Source organism: Hippichthys cyanospilos, chromosome 6 (assembly GCF_059441005.1).
Source record: "Hippichthys cyanospilos isolate Australia breed blue-spotted pipefish chromosome 6, RoL_Hcya_1.0, whole genome shotgun sequence".
NCBI classification, from domain to species: domain Eukaryota; kingdom Metazoa; phylum Chordata; class Actinopteri; order Syngnathiformes; family Syngnathidae; genus Hippichthys; species Hippichthys cyanospilos.
Window position 1 is genome coordinate 4616587 of NC_142374.1, and position 22225 is coordinate 4638811.

At 38.7% G+C, this 22225-nt stretch overlaps 1 protein-coding gene across 6 annotated transcripts; it reads left to right on the plus strand.

Annotated features, from left to right (window-relative positions):
* The first annotated feature begins 710 nt into the window (after window positions 1–710).
* On the plus strand, window positions 711–21922 carry wt1a (WT1 transcription factor a). 6 transcript variants are annotated; one of them, XM_088417591.1, is made up of 9 exons: window positions 711–1510; window positions 3858–3980; window positions 5119–5221; window positions 6587–6670; window positions 11979–12078; window positions 16976–17120; window positions 18440–18529; window positions 19420–19512; window positions 19659–21922. In XM_088417591.1, the coding sequence occupies exons 1-9, from the start codon at window positions 1036–1038 to the stop codon at window positions 19778–19780; spliced, it is 1335 nt and encodes a 444-aa protein (XP_088273717.1). In that variant the 5' UTR covers window positions 711–1035; the 3' UTR covers window positions 19781–21922. The 6 variants fall into 6 exon arrangements, with proteins under 6 accessions (XP_088273717.1, XP_088273719.1, XP_088273718.1 ...); XM_088417593.1 differs by having other exon boundaries at window positions 19420–19503; XM_088417592.1 differs by having other exon boundaries at window positions 5122–5221.
* The last annotated feature ends 303 nt before the right edge of the window (window positions 21923–22225 follow it).

The window sequence follows — 22225 nt, forward strand, 5'->3', positions numbered from 1 at the left end:
AAAACAAAACTGTAGTATTAAAAAGTAAACTATTACCGACATTCCCTTTTTCATGCAAAATAGGTACCCTCAAGAGTACCCCCAATAAACTTTCATTTTTTTACTTTATCATATTAATTTGGAGGGATATCATGCCACTTAATTACCACAGTTTAGGATCAAACAAAATACTTATACCCTAATCAAGTCATTTGACATTGAACTGTACAATACATTTTGAAAATTGATTTTATTCATATTACAATACAGTATTCAAACAAAATGTCATCAACTGAACCAATAATTGTCAGTTCCACAATTGAGATATTTGCAATTAAAAAAACATATACAAAGAAATATTATAGTCTATAGTAATACATTGTGATATACTATAAACTAACTCTATAAGTTTATACATTACAGTCCATTTTGGTAAACTTATTTAAAACTACAAATATCTGCATTTCGTATTTGTCTGACTGGTGGTGTAATGCATGTGTTTTTTTTTTTTCCACCCCAAGATAAAACAACAATTGAGTATGAAGCATTTTTGTCATGATTGTTTGTATGAAATAAATGTCTGTGAATGAAAATACACAGTTGTGAAATGACAGTGTCACCTCTTGACTCCGCCTACACATACACACTGATGGAGAGTATGGAGGGTAAAGAGGGCTACTCCTCCACACTACTCCTCCTGGTCCACTCCTCTTCCTCCATTCACAGAGAACGCTTTCCTGAAGACAACCTCTGTGCTCCTTGAATGGACCAAAAACACCTCAACGCCAAAGCGAAGACGGCAGCCGGTCGTCCTCTTCCGTTTCTTTTTTTCTTCTCAACGTAGTAAAGTCGGCTGCTGCTTCACCATGAACCTGAGGAGTTTCCACAGAGTCTCTCTTACTTTCCAAGAAACGATGAGCATCAACTAAGCCGGGCTTTGGAAAGATTTCTTTGCGAGTGGATCTTTTGGGGCGAGAGGGCGGTAAGGTGTTGTTGTGATTAAGGAGGCAATTTCCATAAATTTTGTTTATTTCGTTGCTTTGGTCCTAGTCCACAATGGGTTCAGATGTACGTGACCTGAACTCCCTTCTAGCTCCAGTCCCATCCGGGCCCAGCCCGAGCTGCCCGGCCCTTCCGGTCAGCACGGCCCCTCAGTGGGCTCCCGTTCTGGACTTTCACACCGGCACCTCCCCTTATTCATCTCTGGGCGCCCCTCACACGTCCCTCGGGCCGCACTCCTTCATCAAGCAGGAGCCCAGCTGGGGAAGCGCGGGCGACCCCCACCACCTGGACTCGGATCCTCACTGCGGCCTCAGCGCCTTCACCGTCCACTTCTCGGGGCAGTTCACCGGTACGGGGGCCTGCCGCTACGGGGCCGCCTTCGGGGGGCCCCCTCCTGCGCCGGCCCCATCCGGCCAGCCGCCTTCTGTGGGCGCCCCGCATCATCACCAACCCCCCGGCAGGATGTTCAGCAACCCGTCATACCTGACTAACTGCGTGGACTCGCAGCCGGCGGCCCGCAACCAGACAGGTATATGCGTCCTTGTACACCACTTGTATGCGCGTTACCCGATCCGTACAGATCGTCGTTCCCTCAACATCGCGTCCGTGTGACCCACGACCTTATGTCTAGATGTTGCCTTCGGGGCCCTCCATTCCTCGTTCACTTCAATCAGCCGACGCGTCGTTGACTTTATAGACCGTGATACACAAGGTTCGGAAGGAACACGATAAAACGAAAACACATCGGAAGCGTCGCTCTGTATTCAACTTTTGACGGTTGCTTTTTGCCCTGTTTACTATTTAAACTGTGCTCACTCCCAAATACAAGTTGCAAGGCAGGATCAAATAATATGTAAAGATTACCAGGATTTATGTATATTATTTTGAGTCACCATGGATAATGTAGATTTGAAGCCAAAGGCCTTTTTTTTTCCTATTTATGTGCAACTTGCTTGCACGGTGAGCCCGATTTAGCATGGTTTATGTCCAAATTATTAAATTGTTATTTAATAATTTGTTATTTAATAATTATTATATTGTTATTTAATAATTTGTTGAAGTGGTTTACATTGGCGGCGAACTGCACTGTCCCATGCTTAAATCAGTTATTCTTATCCACAGTATGAGAATAGAATTTATCGGGTTTCACAACCTGAGTAAAAGCATTTTGTCAAATAAGTACGTCTCTGACAGTGCCAAGAAACACAGTAGAATTTGTGATGTAACATTTTTATTGGATCTTATTTAGATTGGGAAAATGTTCTTGTTAATATTGAATTATTGAGGTCTACACCAATAATTAAAAAAAAACGTTGAACACTTGTATCCAAAGATGTTCAAGGAATGTTCATTTTCTTTCACACATCTTGTTTTTCAATCTGGATTTCCTAACTTGAATTATTCAAAAATACAATTCCATGTTGTTCAGCATCAGATTTTTTTGTTTGTTTGCAGCTGTGCATTCTCAAGAATAATGGCGCTTCTGATTCATTGCTAACAGGGAGGGGACATAACTGTATCGTATCAACTGTAACTGCCTTGCACGCTGTCATTGATTGAAATTGTAGTTCTGAAGTTCAAAAAGCATTAAGAATCCTCTCAGAGCCAATCATCACAAATTAATCACATTTTCTTGATTAGGAAAAAAAACGCAGGAGCTAAGAATTGAAGATTTTATTATTTACAGCGTTTCTAAGGTCACATGTAAAATACTATGATTTAAGTGCAGGTCATTTTAATACAACAATTTTTAAAAATGGTTTCTCGGTCTGTGTCTTCGCACAAGCACAGAAATGTAGTCTTAATTCAAGTTCTAAGTTTTACCCAAAACTATTACTGTTTAAGCAATTTGAGACTTTTTGTGGCTTACATCATAATAACTACATTAATTTATGAACTATTTAGATTAAAATGCCTTGTTCTCTATCGTACACTAAATCAATTGGATTTCATTTAGTGACCACAGTCTGATTTGCACCTTAAAATATGTGTGACAAGAGACTACATGTAAATTGTCAACAATGAGAATCGCATTCTGTTGCGTTGATGCAGAATAATACATGTGTTTATCCATGCCCAGTAGATTCATTAGTAATAACACGCTTATCAAGCAGATAATTTAGAAATAACATTATAATCAAAGCACTGAGTCGACCTCTAACCTATTTTATCTGGTCCCTGCTGTGGCTGGACGAGCACGCGCAAACAAACTAACAGCAGGACTCAGGTCACACAGTAGAACTGATAGCGGTGCGGGGTCACTCAGGGAACAAAGCAAAAAAAAAAATCTTACCAGCATCCCCGTGTAAAGGGTGAGCCTACCTCGGGCTAGAAAATACGACTGTCATTCAATTATTCAGATTCACATTTTAACAGTCATTAAGCATGCAAGGGAACTAAAAAGGTGGATTGGAAAGAAAGAAAAAAGTAGAAATTGAAAAACTGTCTATTATTATTTACTAACTATTATTTACTAACTACTATTAATATTTATTAATTATTTTTTCATTTTACATTGCTACTCATTTGACTAAGTTGTCATGCACTCCTATGTGTTGCATTGAAACCTAACTCTACGTGTGCCTGTGTGTGTGATTTGTGGGAATGAGTCCTGCCATTTGGTCAGTCATGTCATGGATCACATTCGAGTGTCGTACACTAGTTCTGTGTGTGACTTTGTGTGTATTTATTTTGTTACAAATCTGAAAAGAAAATAATACTGATAATACAATGAATAATGTTTTGAGGTGTAACTGCTGTTTAAAAACAGTGATTTAATAGTGTTTAGAATCAATATATTATTGCATCTGGAGACGATCTCATGTGGATTTATCGCAGTGTTTATTCAAATCGAATTTTGCGCTTGTGCGTTGCAGGTTACAGCACAGTTGCGTTCGATGGCGCCGGCAATTACGCCCACACTCCAACTCACCCCGGCCCGCAGTTCCCCAACCACTCCTTCAAACATGAAGACACGTTAAGCCATCAGAATGCCATAGGTATGTTTGATATGACGTAACAGTGAAGGAAAATATACGTCACAACCTCATGAGAGTAAAGAAGATTTAGCGGAATGTGTATTTATGTCTGACGAGTGGGTGCACATTCACATCCGTAAGACCGCCAACCTCATCGCGGGCGGGGACGTCTTGTGACGTCTCCGCGATGACCTGGCCCTTGAGAGGAATAAATCAGCCACATCCTGACTCACAAACTCTTTTGGCCTCTCCTCTCACTTATTCTTTCATCCGCCCACCGTTCCCATCAGAAATACCCAGCTTATTTTATTGGCGATGCGCGGAAATATAGGTTAGTGTGTGTTGTGTCAATGCTTCAATAAACTTCAGGGCAGAAATTAGCAGTAAATTAGAAGCGGTTGACTCCAGATGAGTTTGATTTGATTAGTTTGTCTCCAGATTTGGTGATAAAAATTGAAAAGGGGCATAAATAGAGAAGGTCTCAAAGAAAATTCAAATTTTGAAACTTGAAGCCCCAGCATTGCTTTCCATTAACCTTGGGAGCACCGCATTTGAACGTAATTTGGAATTTTTAAAAATCACAAATACTTGATACAAGTTCAATTGCACTGTAATTAGGACTTCCAAATTCAGGTCACAAATGTCACCAGTAGCTTAATTTGCAAGTAACGACATATGCAATTGCTGAGTGTGTGCTTGCCTCACATGTCTTATTATGTGTGGTTTTCGTGTATAAGTATATTTCAGGAAAATCTACATGTTTTGGAGAAGAAAAAAAAAGCTAGCTTTAAATATGATGAGTAAGTATTTTTTTTAAAGAGTGGGACCATTGCTCATTCAGTGTCAGAGAATTGTCACAGAATTGTGCAAATTGTCAAACCACAAATATGCAATGAAAGCACTTGTAGAAGAGAGTCACTTATGTAAAAACTCATACCCGCTAAACACAAAAATAAACTTGTGACTCAGCTTGTACAAACGTAGAGTAATAACATTTTATAAAACCATTTCAATCTATTTACATTCTCCACCATCCAAAATTTGACAATCATTTAAACTTCAATGGTTGCTGACCGAAACAAATGCATGCATATACAGTAATGTATTAACTGTGTAGTGCGTGTCACTTTACATGTGTATTGTATGTGTACATGTGTAGCAGAACAGCAGTACCCTGTGCCTCCTTCAATGTACGGATGTCACACCCCTTCTGATAGCTGTACAGGCAGTCAGGCTCTGCTGCTGAGGAACCCTTACAACAGGTAACACACTTGTACTCATTAATGTAGCCTCCTTCATAAACTACTGTATGTACTCATCCGTTATATACAGTGTCGTGAGGCTGACCCGACACACAAAATCTAATATCTGCTTGTGTGAGACAGCAGCAATTCAACTTGGGAATATTTGCAGCTATTGTTTGAGGCAAAGAGGCTGTAACTCAGTGAAGTGTGGCAGGATGCCGTTTGAACAGGATGTTCACCTTCAGGATAGGTCTCTGTGCCTTTGCAGCTCTTTCCTCTCCATGTTGTTCAATTTCCTTTTCTGATGGTTGTATATCCGAGCATTACCAGACATGAAAAACTGTTCAAGTGTGGATTAAAACTTTTCAAGAAACTCACAGAGGAACACAAATTTGGAGTTATAATCACAGAATGCATATATATATATATATATATATATATATATATATATATATATATATATATATATATATGTGTGTGTGTGTGTGTGTGTGTGTGTGTGTGTGTGTGTGGGTATGTTTGAGAAGATATGGCTTATGTTTATGACAAAGACATCCAGCAGACCCCCAAGTTCATGTTAATCACTGTTTCTCCTATGCGGACAAGCATGCATGCCTAGAAGTGGTTGTCTAATCTCACAGCCTGGTACTCGTTGGAGTGTATTTATTCTGCATTTTGTCAACTCGTCCCACTCAAGCCACATGAAAGAAAACAGTCTGAAGTTGTATTAGTGTAATTTAATGTGAGGATGTAAATGTGTTATTGTGTTGTTAATAACAGAGGCGGGGAGTCCGTCAGCACCAACAGACTGTCAGTCGGTCCGTCACCAACTGACACCCCTTTTGCCGACAAACCAACAAATGATTAGAATGCTTATAAACACGATGGAATAAGAATGTCAGAAAGTGTGTTTTTCATCCGTCTTTGTAATCGTCAGGATAAACGGTACCCTTTTGTGGACGGAAATACAAGCTGTTTGTTTACAGCGTTGCTTGCTTCCTTTGATTTAGAATCATTTCATTTGGAATCACTTTGCACTGCTTCTACAGCAAATAAGTACAGCGCAGTTAAGTGTATGAACTGGCTCGGTTCAGTTGCTACTTCTACAAGCCTGCATGTCTTCTACGGCATGAACACCATAGAATGCGGTACAGTTGCTATATTGTCCTCAGGTGTGTTTTGGTGAGTGAATGGTTGTTTGTCTTTGTGTGCCCTGCGACTGGCTGGCAACCAGTTCAGGTTTTCGCCCGGCCTGCTGCCTGAAGCCAGATGGGATAGGCACCAGCAAGCCTGCGACCCTTGTGTGGCAATTGGCCCTGGCAATTGACAATCCTTTTCCCAGCTCATGAGTATTTTTTTCTACATCTTGTCTGTCCTCCACAGTGGTGAAAATGTATATCAAATGACCTCTCAGTTGGAGTGTGTGGCTTGGAACCCTGTCAATACACTGGCATCCACCGTGAAGAGGTAGGCACTCATCCCGTGCTCTCCTTATGAAGCAGCAGCCGGTTGGGCACACTTCATGAAAATGGAAATTATAACGCAGAAATGAGAGGGAACTAATACCTGTAGTGAAAGTAGGCTACTGGAATTTTTATTGATTTATTTATTGGTTGGAATTGTTAGTGTGTGTCAGCTCAGTGGAAGAGTGGTTAGCACGCCCACCTCACAGTTCAGAGTCTCGAGTTCAATCCCAGCTCGTTCCAGCCTTCCCGTGTGGAGTTTGCATGTTCTCCCCCGTCTTCTCTTTGTGCACTCCGGCTTCCTTCCACTCCAGAAACGTTCATAGGAGGTGTACTGTACATTTTCCCTCGGCGTGATCGGTTGTTCTCCCCTTGTGCCCTGCCGATTGGCTGGCAACCAATTCAGGGTGTCTCCCACCTACTGCCTGGAGACAGCTGGGATAGGTACCAACAAGCCAGATAGAATAAGCGGCTATAGAAAAGGGATGGATGTATGGTTAGTCGATCCGGCTCACTATTCTAACATTGGGAGTTTGAATCTCTTGTTTGGGGTTGACATACTGTACACTCCCTGTGGCTGCAGATGTTTTCTCCAAGGTACTCAAATAAACATTCATTTTAGGTTCATTGAAGACTTGAAATTGTCCGTGTGTCAATATGAGTATGAACTCTCACTGTATTTGTCACAATGTGTCTAACATTTGACTGACGGATGGTTGTCCAGTCCATAGTCAACCCTGTGTTTTGCCTAAAGTCATCTTGTATAGGAACCTGCTAACATGTTACACAGTAAGTTAAGGAATATACAAAATTGGAGAGATTTTTTAATTGTGCTGAATCATTTTTATTAATATCAACATTGATGAAATATGCATTTTGAAATATGCCCATCTGAAAAAGAAAAATGTCTGTCAATGAAGAAAAAATTGTCAGTCATACTGACATATTGATGTCATCTGCTGACCATATTTACTCATTCATTTTGTCTGTTTTTTATATATTTATTTGGCTGTGTCTGTCCCTAGGTTGTCCTCTATAAATACAATAGCATAGCTTAGTATGTACATACAGTACATACAATACATAACATAGTATCGCAAAATTCCGACTTAGTTATAGAGACTAATTGCGCGCTTGACTAAATAACTTCTTTGGGTGTGGAATATCTAAAGGATCATTTTCACGGGAAATAAAAGGCAGTTATTATATCCAGGTTTTATAGAAATATTCCATTTGTTTCCTTGGTCAGAAGTTGTAAATACAATCCAAGTTGCATATAACATCTTATCCAGATATCTCTTTGATAACCCCCCCTCCCCCATATTTAATGGTGACCATGGTCACCATGTTGAGAAAATTTTTTTTAAATTAGGATCATTTTCAACAGGAGTGTTGAATTACATGATGACCCTTATGTCATGTTTTTATGCTGACATGCTAGTAAAAAACTTTAGTCTGAAGCTCTTGAAAACAATTGTGAATCATCCACTGAGGAATGCAATGATTTTTATCCTAATTTGGACACTAGTGTCTGTTGACTTCATTTTTATATTGTGTCTTGCATTTTGGAATCTGAGTAAATTAGTTTTTTTTTTTTTTTTTCCGTACACCCACTCGATCTGACTTCAACGATTCATCAGGTGAAAGTCAAAAGTGATTAGTAATTTCTGCTAAGAAAATAGTAAGGGGTTCAATATTGGACTGATTTGATTGCGTACCAAACCAGAAGCTATCCAATTAAGACATAACAATATGTCTGTGCTCTTGTGTGAGTCAGATACAACAGTGTACTTGGAATCGATTTCCCGCAACGTGTCTCTCAAGTCTCTCATCACAATACAAATGACAAGGATAGAAAGAGAAAGATAAGAGTTGGCAATCGCTGTCTAGTTCTCAATTAAGATAACAGTTAGCTTGTATTCTTTTCAATCTCCTACTCTTTCTTATACTGTATGTATTTTTGGCAATCTGACTGCAACGTGGTTTATGTTAGTCATTTTAAGTAACCTACACTAGGCAACCAAACGTTTAGCTGGGGCAGTCCCAGTTTTGAGCCTTGTGTGGATTTTGCCATCCCACTTGTTTTGTTTGGATTCATATTTGGTATTTTGTACTTGTTGATTTTCAATTGCATGAGCAAAGATTTGGAAAAAATGATGGTTGCCTTCAACTATCAATAGTTACATGGAGAAGCAAAAGAAAACAGAAAGGCATCCCAGAAAGCTGCTCAAGTATGTGCAAGAGATTTATTCATTCAAATCCTATTACAAAAAAACTGATTTAAAAGCAAAATAAAACAAAAATGTCTTCTTTATTTAAAGTTATGTATTTATAATTGAATTCTAAACATTGTTTTTCACCTAAGGTCTGGGCAATGAATGTGCTGAGCAAACTTGCGTGCAGTCTGCAATTCAGTTCATGAATCCATGACCCTGTAAGTGCAAACAATGAATTTCCAGCAGTGCTGGCTACCTTCAATGATGACAAAGTGTTTTTCAGCAAGAGTCACAGTTTTGAAAATCCTAGCCTACATCACACACTATAAGAGAAATGAGTACCACACTTTTTTGGAATATGTCCTACTAAAATAAGCAAGTCTAAATGATTTACTGAAGTAATTGCCTTAATTAATTAGTTCATCCTGTACACCAAATTCATTATATGTACAACTCTTGCAGAAAAAAAAGACATAAACTGACTAAGCTAGTGTGTTAATGTCCAGTTTTAAAAGGCTGATGCCATGCAGTCAACTTCATCGTTCATCATGGTCAAAATTGAATCCCAAGTATGCTAATAGAAACAAAATGTAAAAAAATAAGTATAACAAAATACAGTTCAAAGGCCCATACACACTGTACTTTTCGTGTCATCCTGACCTGCAAGTGGCTTAGAGTCAGCAGGCATCCATCAAAACAGAAGAACAAGCATGTCTGTGTGTAGTTGCGCATGTGCATATGTGTGTGCAAATGTGCGTGTGTGTGTGTGTGTAAGGAGGGGTGCATGTGCAATGTACATGTTTGTGTCACATTAAGTTGTGTAAGCGCAAGGTAGTATAAAGAAGTAATTGTTTTGTTTTGTTTTTTTCTGGTGGTCTACTTTTGAGTGTAATGTGTTTGGTGATGAAAGTTTTATGAAAATATGTCCTGTATCAGGCTTCACTTTTGTACTGCTCCGTCATTGGTGGATATCGAGGGGAGTAAGGTTGAAGAGGAAGAGATGAGAGGGAGGGGAAGTGGGAGTCAATGGAGGAGAATGAGATAAAGAGAAACTGGATGGAGCTAAGGAGGAAGAGGAAGCTTTGGGGAGTTGAGTACAGTTTTAGTTTAGGTCACAAAACCACAGCAAGCTTCATGAGATTTGGTGAATGTGAGCGTGCATGTAAGGCTCTTGTGTGGTGTATCTACCTGCTGTAGCATATTGTAGAATTGGAATTGAGTTTTGATAGCTGTCTTTAAGATGGCTTACGCAGGCTGCCCTGGGGATGCTGAGATACTGACAAAAGATACTGTATATTCAAAATTCAGTTTTAGTTTAGGTCACAAAACCACAGCAAGCTTCTTGAGATTTGGTGAATGTGAGCGTGCATGTAAGGCTCTTGTGTGGTGTATCTACCTGCTGTAGCATATTGTAGAATTGTAATTGAGTTTTGATAGCTGTCTTTAAGATGGCTTACGCAGGCTGCCCTGGGGATGCTGAGATACTGACAAAAGATACTGTATATTCAAAATTCCATCTTTACTAAGACACCCAAATCGGTTAACATTGGCCTTGTGAAGGAGGTACGTATTTACATTACACTTTACAATATGTGTGTTTGCAATAGTTCACAGTAGTTCTAAACTGCAATACATCATAAGCTGAGAGATGTTTCTGATATTTTAATGTGCTTGTTTTGGTTGATGAGAAAGAACATTACAGTATTCCTCTGTTATTGAACTTGAGTACCCCAAAACATTATTTTGCTGTCCTGTCATTCACCAGTCTCAGCGTTTTGCTCCAGAATTACCTATAGATAAAAGCATTAAAAAAAAACAACATTCAATATAATAACCATTTCATTAGAATATGCTGGTGACATCCAAAGAGCAGCAGCTGCACATATAAGATTCTGCTTGTTGCAGACAGATGGGTACTGTATACACGCATTTCAATCGCATGAGCACTCTCAAAGGATGTTATCAGAACACGCTGAAGGTTACACTTGCAGATGTGTCTCACAATGAAAGGGCTGTTCTACTCTTCCGCGTGTGACGTCCTCCACGATAAGAAATTCAACAGCAGAAAAGAAAAGGAAAAAGAATAGAAACGGACGTTTCTGCATTGCTGATTAATCAAACCTGTGTAAAACTTATTAAAGTTGTCCAAGTCTCGTTGAATTTGTGCAAGTCTCCAAACGAGACCTTACCCAATCACCGGAGTGAACGCCAACCCGATGGCGCTCGACGGGTGTCACCAGGTGCTTGCTATTGAGCCCCACCTTGGGGCCTGGCTCAAAAGGTGGTCAGCGAAAACATGTTGCGATCATTCTGACTTTCGCTCTACCTGCACACGTCATTTGGTCATAAGTGTACTCCAGGACCCTACAAATTCTTGGATCCTTAAGATAACTGTATCGTACTGTAACCGTGTACTGTGTAACATTTTGTTGTCTTTTTCAACCATGTATTTTCTTGCCATTGGGGAGAGACAGATTATCAGATGGGCTGACCAGTTCCAACATAAGGAATATTGATAGATATTGGCATTTATGATCTTTCCTTAAAAAAAAAAAAAAATCAAAAATGTATTCAAATTGATTTAAAATTTTCTGTGAACATTATAAAAGATAATGCTGACCATATGAACACTCTACACCATTTGTTTTTATTTGAAATTTGTTTGTGAAAAAAAATGAAAGTTAAATTTGAACACTTATTTGAGTTATTTTGTAGTTTTGGAGAAATAAAAATTTGGGGGGATGTATTTAAGTTTTTTATGTTTTCCTTTAACTTTTTAAGACTTGCTGATGACGTTGGAAGCTCTTTTTGTTGGAACTTTACAACAAAATGGAATGTCAAAAATTGAGTTTGGACATTTTTTTTAAAAAAACTTTATGCAAATTTGAAAAGCTCAAGTTTGTATTTTACTGATTTTTTGAAGGGGTGGTCTATTTTATTGAAAATTGAATATCAACAAGTATTTTTAATTGACCTCCTTGACTACTCGTAATAAGGATCAGTATCGGCCCTGAAAACAACATATCAGAAGTATAACCCTGTTGGCATTGATTTCTCCTTACTCTTGCCTTGTCTCTTCTCTTTATGTGTTGTCAGTCATGCAGGGGGCTACGACAGCGACCCCAGCGCACCCATGGTGTACAGCTGTAGCACACAGTACCGCATTCACACGCATGGCGTCTTCAGGGGAATACAGGTATGTCTGTCTGCAGAGCATAAAACTCGGTAATACCGTACAATGCGTTTGGATGAGAATTTAGTGGGAATATATACAAGTACAATTATCATCACTGATACATTGCAGTTGACCTGCAAAATGATTGTCACTACATTCCCCTACATTTGCACAGATGTTGTCCTGTCTTCATTGTTGACCTTGGGATGCTTGTGATGAACCTTGCGCCTAACGATGCTTTATGATGTTTCTGTGTTTTGACTTTGTGATGAGCTCGAAACTACGCTTTGAAATATTTGCCAATTCCCCTTTTAGACTCAAGATTGTTGAAGACTTTTTTTTTTTTTTTAAAGTGTGCAGGAGAGTAGTCATCAACGTCTATTAAACTATTCCGATATACTGGTGCCCTACGGTCTAGATATGAATGATCCATCTGATTTAGGTCAGCTCTGCATTGCGCTACATTTGCAACATTTGCACCTCTAGCAACAGAATTCAGTTTGTTATTTTCCTGTAGTGAGTTTGAGGATCGAGAGAAAATACTTTCCTCAGTGAATGTGAATAATGAACATGAAGTCGACAAATGATCATGTGCCATCCGAATCTCTTGCTGCAACTCTGTCCTCCCAGAAGAGCCCTACTGTAGAAGGGCCATTAAGCGTAAGTTGCTATCTTTTTTTTTCTTTTCATCATCTGGAATGACTAGGGTAAATTGGCATGGGATTCTACCAACTTCCACCCCATGCATTCTTGATCTCGTTTTTTTTTTTTTTTTTTTTGTGCTTATTGACCTAAACCGGGTGACTTATTCTCTAGATTGTGACTAGACAGGTTAAGATTGTGAATTAAGGGGACAAAGGGCCCTGTATTTGTGCAAAGAGCAAGTCTAGTGCAAAGTATATTCTAACTACACACGTGGGTGGAGTTTTCTCTCTTTTGGTATTTTCCTAGACTTTGCATGTGGTAGAACTATGCACACTGGGGCATTTTCATCCTTGTATGCGATGATGAGGTGAACCGAGTAGAGTCCTGGCCAATTCTGGCGCTATCCCTCATTTGCATAAATTCAGGGCGTGCAGAGCACAAGAGGAATTTTTTTGAAAGATTCTCGTATGTTTAATTTATTCATGCATACTCTAATTCAGAGCCATTGTCCTGTACTTTTTTCACATGGGTACAAATTTTGTCTGCATTGTGTGAGACAGGCACCCTGCTCTACTTCTATCAAGTGGTCACATGGATGCGATTCAAATATTTTTTTTAAGATAATTATTCTAATTTGTTGAATTACACAGTTTTTACAATTAATCAAGGGGATTTCCCCTTGGTCGGCTCGTTGGAGCAGTGGTTAGCAGGTCTGCCTGCCTCACTGTTCAGATCAACGTGAGCAAGTTTGCATGTTCCCCCCGAACCCGCGTGGCTATCCTGGCTTCCTCCCACACTCCAAAAACTTCATGGCAAGTGTATTTGACATACTAAATTGTCTTTAGGTGTGATTGGGTGCGTCAATGGTTGTTCCACTGTGCCCTGTGATTGGCTGGCAACCAGTTCAGGGTATCCCCTGCCTACTGCCCATAGTCAGCTGGCATGGGCACCAGCAGGCCAGCTACCCTTGTGAGGGTTAGCGGCTTTAAAAAATGAATGGATTTCCCCTTGCTCTTGTCACCTGTATAAATGAATACGATGACATCCACTATGATTTGATTAGATTTATTGACCATATAAATACAATACAAGTGGAATAAAATATAAAATGACATTAAAAAATTAAATTAGAGAAGAGAAAAAAATTCAATAATAGATGGAGCAGCTTAGTAGGAGTAGGAAGAAGGTCAACAACTTGTCGGATCCTACCCCTTGTTTTACCCAAGTTGTTACATGATATATAAATACTAGGTAAATTATATATAGTAAAATGATGTTTTTCTTCGTAAAGACTCAGATGTTTAAGTCACATTGTTTTTTTTTAACCTTTCTTTGAAGACAGTATATGATTGACATTTTTTCAGCTCTATCCTGTAATTATTCCATAAATTAATACCTTAATGGAAACACACATTTGCTTTTTGTTTGTTCTTGTCTTGGATTTTTTTTAAATCACTTGTGCCCCTTAGATTATCACAATAAAGTTGTACACACCTTGCAGAGCCTGCACCTCCATCTAGTCCACTAAAATCACATTATATAAATGATCTAAATATATTAAAAAATACACCACTTTTCAGGAAACCTTAAAAGTAGTCTACTTTCTCTAACCAAAAGAGCAGTTGCAATTCTGCCCACATCTGCCCACCAGAATGCCTAGTGAGGTGCAGCCAGTCAACATCACACCTAATTCACAAACACACTAAATTAGACTTGCACTGGCCTTTAAATTAAGATATAACTAGCCATCAAAACAAAGCCCTAAGTTTTTATCACACAGTCGACAGTTTTCACACCACAGACAAAGACATATTGGAGGAATGAAAGGAATGCATTAGTGCTACATCTGGTCCTTTTTCTCCCCTTCTGATACAGACTGCACAGTTAGGTCTGCTGAGCCCTGTGGCAGATCATTGATTGCCCTTTCAAATTTAACAAAACAAAACAAAAAGGCAGCAGTAGTTTGTGATCTGTAGGGACTCATTCAAACCAAGGACAAAAGCCAAGTGAATTCCTTCAACTACCAACAGAGTTCAAGAAAAATTCTTAAGAGTTCATGCAAGTGAGCTGCACCATGATGGTAGAAGGCAACAAAAAACTATGAGTGAGAGAGGAGTGCTGTTTTGACTGCTGTGCGCATGGGTGTTTGGCATTGATGATAAAATGGAAATGTCCTCAGCAGATAGGAGCGGTTTGGGTGCCAAGACGGACCTGTTTTAATACCTCCACCAGTCCAACTCTGACCCACGCAAAGATCTTCGGGAGGGTATTGGATGTTTCGGGCCAGACTGATGCTGGTGCAAACACCTACAAATCAAGACTTTTCCGAAATACTTTTCATAATCACAGGAATTTGTTTGTCTGGCGACTGCAGCAAAAACAAACAAACAAACAAACAAAAAAAACACCCAGGCTTAAAATCACATACTGGTGGTTCAAGAAAGTTTTATCTGGGGTGGTGACGGGGTTGCAGAATGTTCACTTTGTTGCTTTGTTGTTTTCACACACACGCACAACCGCACGCACACACACACACACACACACACACACACACACACAATGTGAAGTATTACACTAGTACACAGTAATTTTATATTACTCTCACCAACATACCTGGAAATGTGGATTTGCCATTCTAAATGTAGCTCATTTCGGTTACACATTCTGTGGAAGGTTGGCATAAGCCTAAAAACAATCCAAATCATTTCATCTGTATTGTATTGTCAACCATAAGACAAGATACATAAACTATTTTAAACCCTTTATTGGCTAATATCACAGCATGATGATGCATTATTTATATTTTAAGCCAAACACTTAGAGCATTCCACAATTTCAATGTTAATATTGAGATTCAAGATCGGTTGGCTAAGTTAGAGACATATGTATAAAAAATAGATAGTTTTGATGGGGCTAAGGTTAGCAGCTAGCCTACCTCACCGTTATTGTGTTTAATGTACTGTTTAACGTGAGTTCCTGTAAGCATCATCTTGATACACATTGACCACAAATATTAATAGCAATTGTACAGTGAAAATGAATGTTAGCTTACCTTGTCTCTATTGCTCGTTGCGACAGGGATCTCGCTGACAAGGTTTCCAAATGCTGGCGAATTCATTGTGGAACGCGCCAGCATGTCTTCTACATCCCTGAGCGAGAGAACGATAATTTTGCCTGCTTTAGTTCATCCCCACCACTCTCAATCCTCCGCTTGTTTTCTTTTGGCTAACTTTACATTACAATGGTTGTGCTCTAAACGTTATGTCAAATTACTGGTGCTATTTGGTGAAGTGGACAGCTCTTTAGGTGTTGCAAACAAAGAGAACCTAACTCTTATATTGTTCTTGTCATTATCTCTCACGAACTGAAAGTGATGAGCTTCTGTCCATCTTGTGTATGCATTGTTTTCAACCTCTTCATATTCAACCCGTGGTCTGCTGCTGCCGCCCTCATCTCTGCTGTAGTAGATATTAATAACAGGATGTAAACAATTTGCCCCGTACTTGGCAAATTTGGGGAAAAAACACCACTTTCAGGTTAAAAATGCACTGTAATGCATTGTGTTACACTCATTTGTGATGGATGTAATATTACTATTTTTTTAGTGTGATGCTTTACACTACTGTGTTACAGCAACAAGTACTGCATTACAGTAATTACTGTACATGACTTTGGTAATGCATTGGTCCCTACACTGGAAATTTGAAGTTTTCAAAAGTGAACTCATTTTAGAGGCTCAAAGAGAATGAGGGAGGATGTGTTAGAAATGTAACATTGTCATATATTCACATTGGAAATTGACAAAATAGTTGCCATTCCTTGAAACAACATTCAGCATAGAAACAAGCTCTTGCTTTATTCTCCGGATAAACCAAAATTGGGGGTTTTGTTCAACTATTATTGTGTTCTTAATGCTATTTCCTGCGGCTCTTCTCCACAGGGCATTTGCAGGGAGCAGCAGGGTTCAAATGGGGCGCTCAGGTAGAGGTCTCTGTCTAAAAGGCGTGACTAACAGCTCCCGATGGGATGCAGTCAAATTGGGGTCACCTCACAGCTTATTATTACCTCAAGAAAATAAAGAAAGAATATGCCCATTTAATTTTAATGATCCCACTAGAGCAAGGCTGATTAAATTAGCCCCCATGATTAGTCTTACAAATGGAAAGGATGAAATAACATAAATCATATTGTCTGTTTATTATTACGTTTTACGGGTGTGAGATTTTTAATTTGTTTTGCTAATGTGTGCGTGTATGCCTCTGCATGTGCGCAGGATGTAAGGCGGGTGCCCAGCATTGCTCCAGCTATAGTTCGATCAGAGAGCAGCGAGAAGCGTCCGTTCATGTGTCCACACCCAGGGTGCAACAAGCGCTACTTTAAGCTGTCTCATCTGCAGATGCATGGTCGCAAACACACAGGTGAATATGATAATGCCTTGACCGTCAGCACAAGACTTTTTTTGCTCAGAGCCTTTTGCAGTCAGTGTTACCGCTTGTGCCTCCAACGCATGTAACAAAAAAAATCTCAGTGAAATGCATGCATGATCAAACTACCATTTTGATCTTATGAATTAGAAGAGGGAAAAAAAGAGATTATGGGAGTTTTCATGGTTTTTCATTGTTTTCTTTTTTTTCAACTTCAAAGTTTCTTTTGCCTAATCTGAAAACTATGAGTTGAAATGTTGAATGATTCCATTATATTATAGGCTCAATCTAGAGTCTGATCTGGGTTTGTTTCATGTTATAAAGACCCATCTGTCATTAAAGCTTTTTCATATATTGGGTATGAAACACATAAATTATATGGAACTATACTTGGTTTATCTACTTAGTGACTGGTACTTGAAGGTCAAGCACAATCTATTTCACCATCCTGGACAACCACCGATTTGTGTTTATTTCATCTTACAAACTCCAAATGGATATAATACTGATAATATAGTCAATTAAAAAAAAACAACAACAAAATAAAAGCAATGATCAAACTATTTTAAAAACTGACACAAATGTATTTCTAACTTGTAATGTTTTCATTACTTTAACTGTAATGCAATTATAGATAGACGGTATTAGCGAACTTGCATTTTATGGACAATTGCATACATTGAATTAAGTCCAATGGACATGAAAGCATGAAAAATGACACACAGACGATGGCAAATGTGCTGTGGGCTATTAACAAAAAAAAAACAAACCTCATGCATCATGAGTTTTTTGTATCATATGCTTCATTGCTGTATTAAATGAACAGTGTCCTTCAAAAATTTGAAAACACCCTCAAATTCATCTATATCTATTTCCTACATTGTAAAATAATAGTTGTCATCCAGACTATGCAGCAACACTTAAGGAATCCTTTACTAAAGTCCATCCATGCATCCAGACCTGTCACCACGACCACGGGCAGGTCATATGGGCAAGATACTTGTGCACATTTCTGTATTAAAATCGGACTTCACCCCAGTAATTGATTTCCTTTTTTGAGGTGTAGTTTATGTACAGCAGGTGACGTGTAAATTCACAAGAAAAGCCTGCCAAGATACATATAACATGAGACCTCTTGTGTCAAAATGTCCTTGTGTAGAAATTAGACTCTATTTTTGTCATTATAATAATAATGATAAATTGTATATAATCTACATTTCTGCGTACTGGTTATTTATTGCATTACAGACAAGAACGTATAGGTAAATGAAATTACTTTGATACCCTTATCCACCCTCTTTGTCTGTGTCCAGGGGAGAAACCTTACCACTGTGACGTTGCAGAATGCGGTCGGGGCTTCTCTCGCTCTGACCAGCTCAAAAGACACCAGAGGAGGCACACAGGTTTGAATACTGCCTGACTTTAAGAGTTTATTTTTTTTCTTCTTTGCTCTCACTCTCTCTCTTTGCCCTAACCTGCTTGTTTGCATGGCTGCTGTTGTGTAATTGGTCTCCTAAGGTCAGGCATGTCCAAAGGCTCACCCAGAGGCCATATCCGTCCCACAGCTCGGTTTTAACGGTCCTTTTTTTTTTAGATTTAATTATTTTTAATACTTTTATTTATGGCTGCTGGGTGGAGCAGTGGTTAGCACGTCCGCCTCACAGTTCAGGTACCCGAGTTCAAATCCACCTCGCTCTGGCCTTTCTGTGTGGAGTTTGTATGTTCTCCCAGTGCCCGAGTGGGTTTTCTCCAGCTTCCTCCCACACTCCAAAAACATGCATGGCAGTTTTATTGGACCTACTTACTTGTCCTTAGGTATGATTGGGTGCGTCAATGGTTGTTTGTCTCTGTGTGCCCTACAATGGGCTGGCAACCAGTTGAGGGTGACCAGCAAGCCCGCGACCCTTGTGGGGATAAGCACCTCTAGAATATGGATTGATGGATGGACTTTTATTTCTGTCGTTTTACCAATTTATTAAAGTGTAAAATATACTGCATACATACATACAAACATACATATATACATTCATGCATGCATACATGGGAGGTAGGTCGGTCGGTCGGTCGGTCGGTCAAAGCAGCCCCAACATCCTTTGACGTAGCTGTTCGTTGCTCGTGGTGGAAAATGTTTGGACATCGCCTGATGTTGGATTGAGTCAATACTACAACTATGAATTTGCTTTCCTGTAAGTTTCTGCTCTACTTTATTTCTCTCCCTTTTCTGTGTGTAAATATTTCTCTTGTGTGTGTGAACCTCCCATCTTGTGTGCATGCCAATTGTACATGTGTTTAGGTGTTAAACCCTTCCAATGCGAGACGTGTCAGAGAAAATTCTCTCGATCTGACCACCTTAAGACACACACCCGGACTCATACAGGTAAAACAAGTGCGTAAACTTTTATTTTTCTTTTATACCTCATGTAATAAGATATTATTTCAACATAGCAGATACAAAATATAGGTCTAAAACATGGCTATTTAACATTTTTTTCTGACCTATTTTCATGTGCACGTCTCCCACTCACCCTTCAGGCGAGAAGCCGTTCAACTGCCGTTGGCCAAACTGTCAGAAGAAGTTCGCCCGTAGTGATGAGTTGGTGCGGCACCACAACATGCACCAGAGGAATCTTACTAAGCTGCAACTGGCCATCTAAGTCTTTGTTCACTCACCATCACAAAACCGGAGCGTGGAGCAGTCACATTGTTGATTTCTTCTTTTATACATAAAAATCAATGCACCACAAATTCCTTCATTCCTTTAATGGGTAAAAGCATCAGCCGGAAAGTTGGGGCAAATTGACTCAAATATGGAGTCACTCTTGATTTGATTCAAGATTTTTTTTCCAACTCTTTTTGGAGTGTGCAAATTCTAATGATTCACTTCAGTTCTTAGCCTTAACATTACTCATTCAAAGAAATTATTCAGATTTCACAGAGAGAAAAAACAAGTTGGGAGCCATAAAAGAATACATTTGACCGAACTACCCACCAGGAGCACTAACCCTTATGGCATAATGTTACAAATTCATTTGATATTTTTTTTTATGACATCATAAAAGAATGAATGAAGAAAAAACACATGGGAGCTGAAATTTCAAGCAGATGATTAAAACATGTAAAATTTTAAAATGCGATGATTCTGATATTTCTAATGATTGCAGCTGGGCGTACGAGATTTTGTGTACAGAAATAATCATTGTTCAAATTTCGGACCATATAAAACCATTATAATTACAAATTATAAGATACATTTTCATAGAATTTATTACATTGATTTTCCTGCAATTTTTGCAACATTCCGTTGAGGGGTAGTCAAACTATGTCAGTAAACAGAAAATTCTTTGTTGACTTGTGTTTTACCTCATGACAGTAGTTGGCGATAGAGACTAGTTTAAGTGTTATCGTCACTTCACAGGCTACATGGCTACAAGACAGACCATACCATTTTTCAATTTCATGTGAGTGTTAATAAAGTTACCCTATATATGTATGGATAGAACTGATGCCACTGAACAATTTGAGTCGCTGAGGAAAAAAAATACTCATAAATAACTTTAATGATCACGCCTTAAAAAGCATTTACAAAATTAGGGAAAAAATGCAATGTCTATAGTTAGCAAAGTGTGTGCACAAGTATGATATAATTGTGGAAAACCTTGCACCTCACAAATCATTTAGGCCTGAGAAAGCAGATACTGTATCCGTCATCCAATCCAAATGGTCCAATGCAATATTTTCCAAAATGCACATACTTGTTTTCGGGCTGAATGATATTCCAATTGAGGGAAACCGGACCATCTCGGTTAACATAGGGGTAATGTGATATATATAATGCTGTTGTAAATATCTTATTTTCAATTACTTATTTATTTTAATTCATGGATTGATTCACTGGAACAAGTTTAATGGAGAGAAACATACCCTTTTCAATACTGTAAAAAGTCATCATGTTTTTGAAAGAAAAACAGCTGATCAGATAGATAAATTGCATCTGACCTGGCAGGCAGTGTTTTCTGGGTCGCACAATGTAAACAATTTGTTGGTAGGTGTGTTAAGTCTTTTTGTTTTTTTTTCAACTTTCTTGAAGCAACGACATGTTGCCTTCGTCTCGTGTGTAGGGGTGTAAATATTAATGGACTTGGCCTTTGTTTTACACACTGCATGTTCTCAAATGTCTGTTGGGTCACACTGGCTCTGTGACCAGGACATGGTCAAGATGTAAATAATTCTGCTTCGCCATGGGAACTGAGCTTTCCATGGGGGAAAACATGTGACTTTTGGGGGGAGGGGGAGGGGGATGGGCTCTCTTTGAAAGTATCCTGGAACTATTTTTGTTTCTTCCTTGACATGTAATAACAATTAAAGCTGTAAAAAGTAAATGTCAGTGAAATATTATACTCATAAGGATGAGCTCTCTGTGTAAATGTTTTCTATTGGCTTGTATACAACTGAGCAGTTTGTCTCTCCGTCCTTATTTATTCCGATTTAGATCATTCTGTATTACCGATTCATGAATCCATGTCGTTAACTTGTCTTCACACACATAAACTAATGTGCACAACTACAAACTGCTGAACAGCTCCAATTTCACGCATCTTTCAAATCAGTCTTTAAGAAAATGCATTTTTTGAAAGATATTTTTTTTTTGTCCTACCTGATTTACCTTAACTGGACTCTATATGAGGCACACTTGCTGCATCAAACAACCCTTACAACAATAGCATATTTTGAATGACACGGTCAAGAATTACATTTAACTAAAATTTGCAGTGATGTTCAACTAAATACATACATACATACATACATATATATATATATATATATATATATATATATATATATATATATATATATATATATATATATATATATATATATATATATATACTGTATATATATTGCCCCGTTATTGCACAATAGCAAGTTTTTGATGCAGTGTTTTTGTATGATAGTTATAATAATGATAATAATAATAATAATAATAATAATAATAATTTGATCGTGTTAACTAAACCAGTATTTTCTGTATGCAGCTCATAACAGAGCTCAATGAACTGAGTTGGTGTGCCGAATAAAACGCCCCGCGAGTATAATCCCTT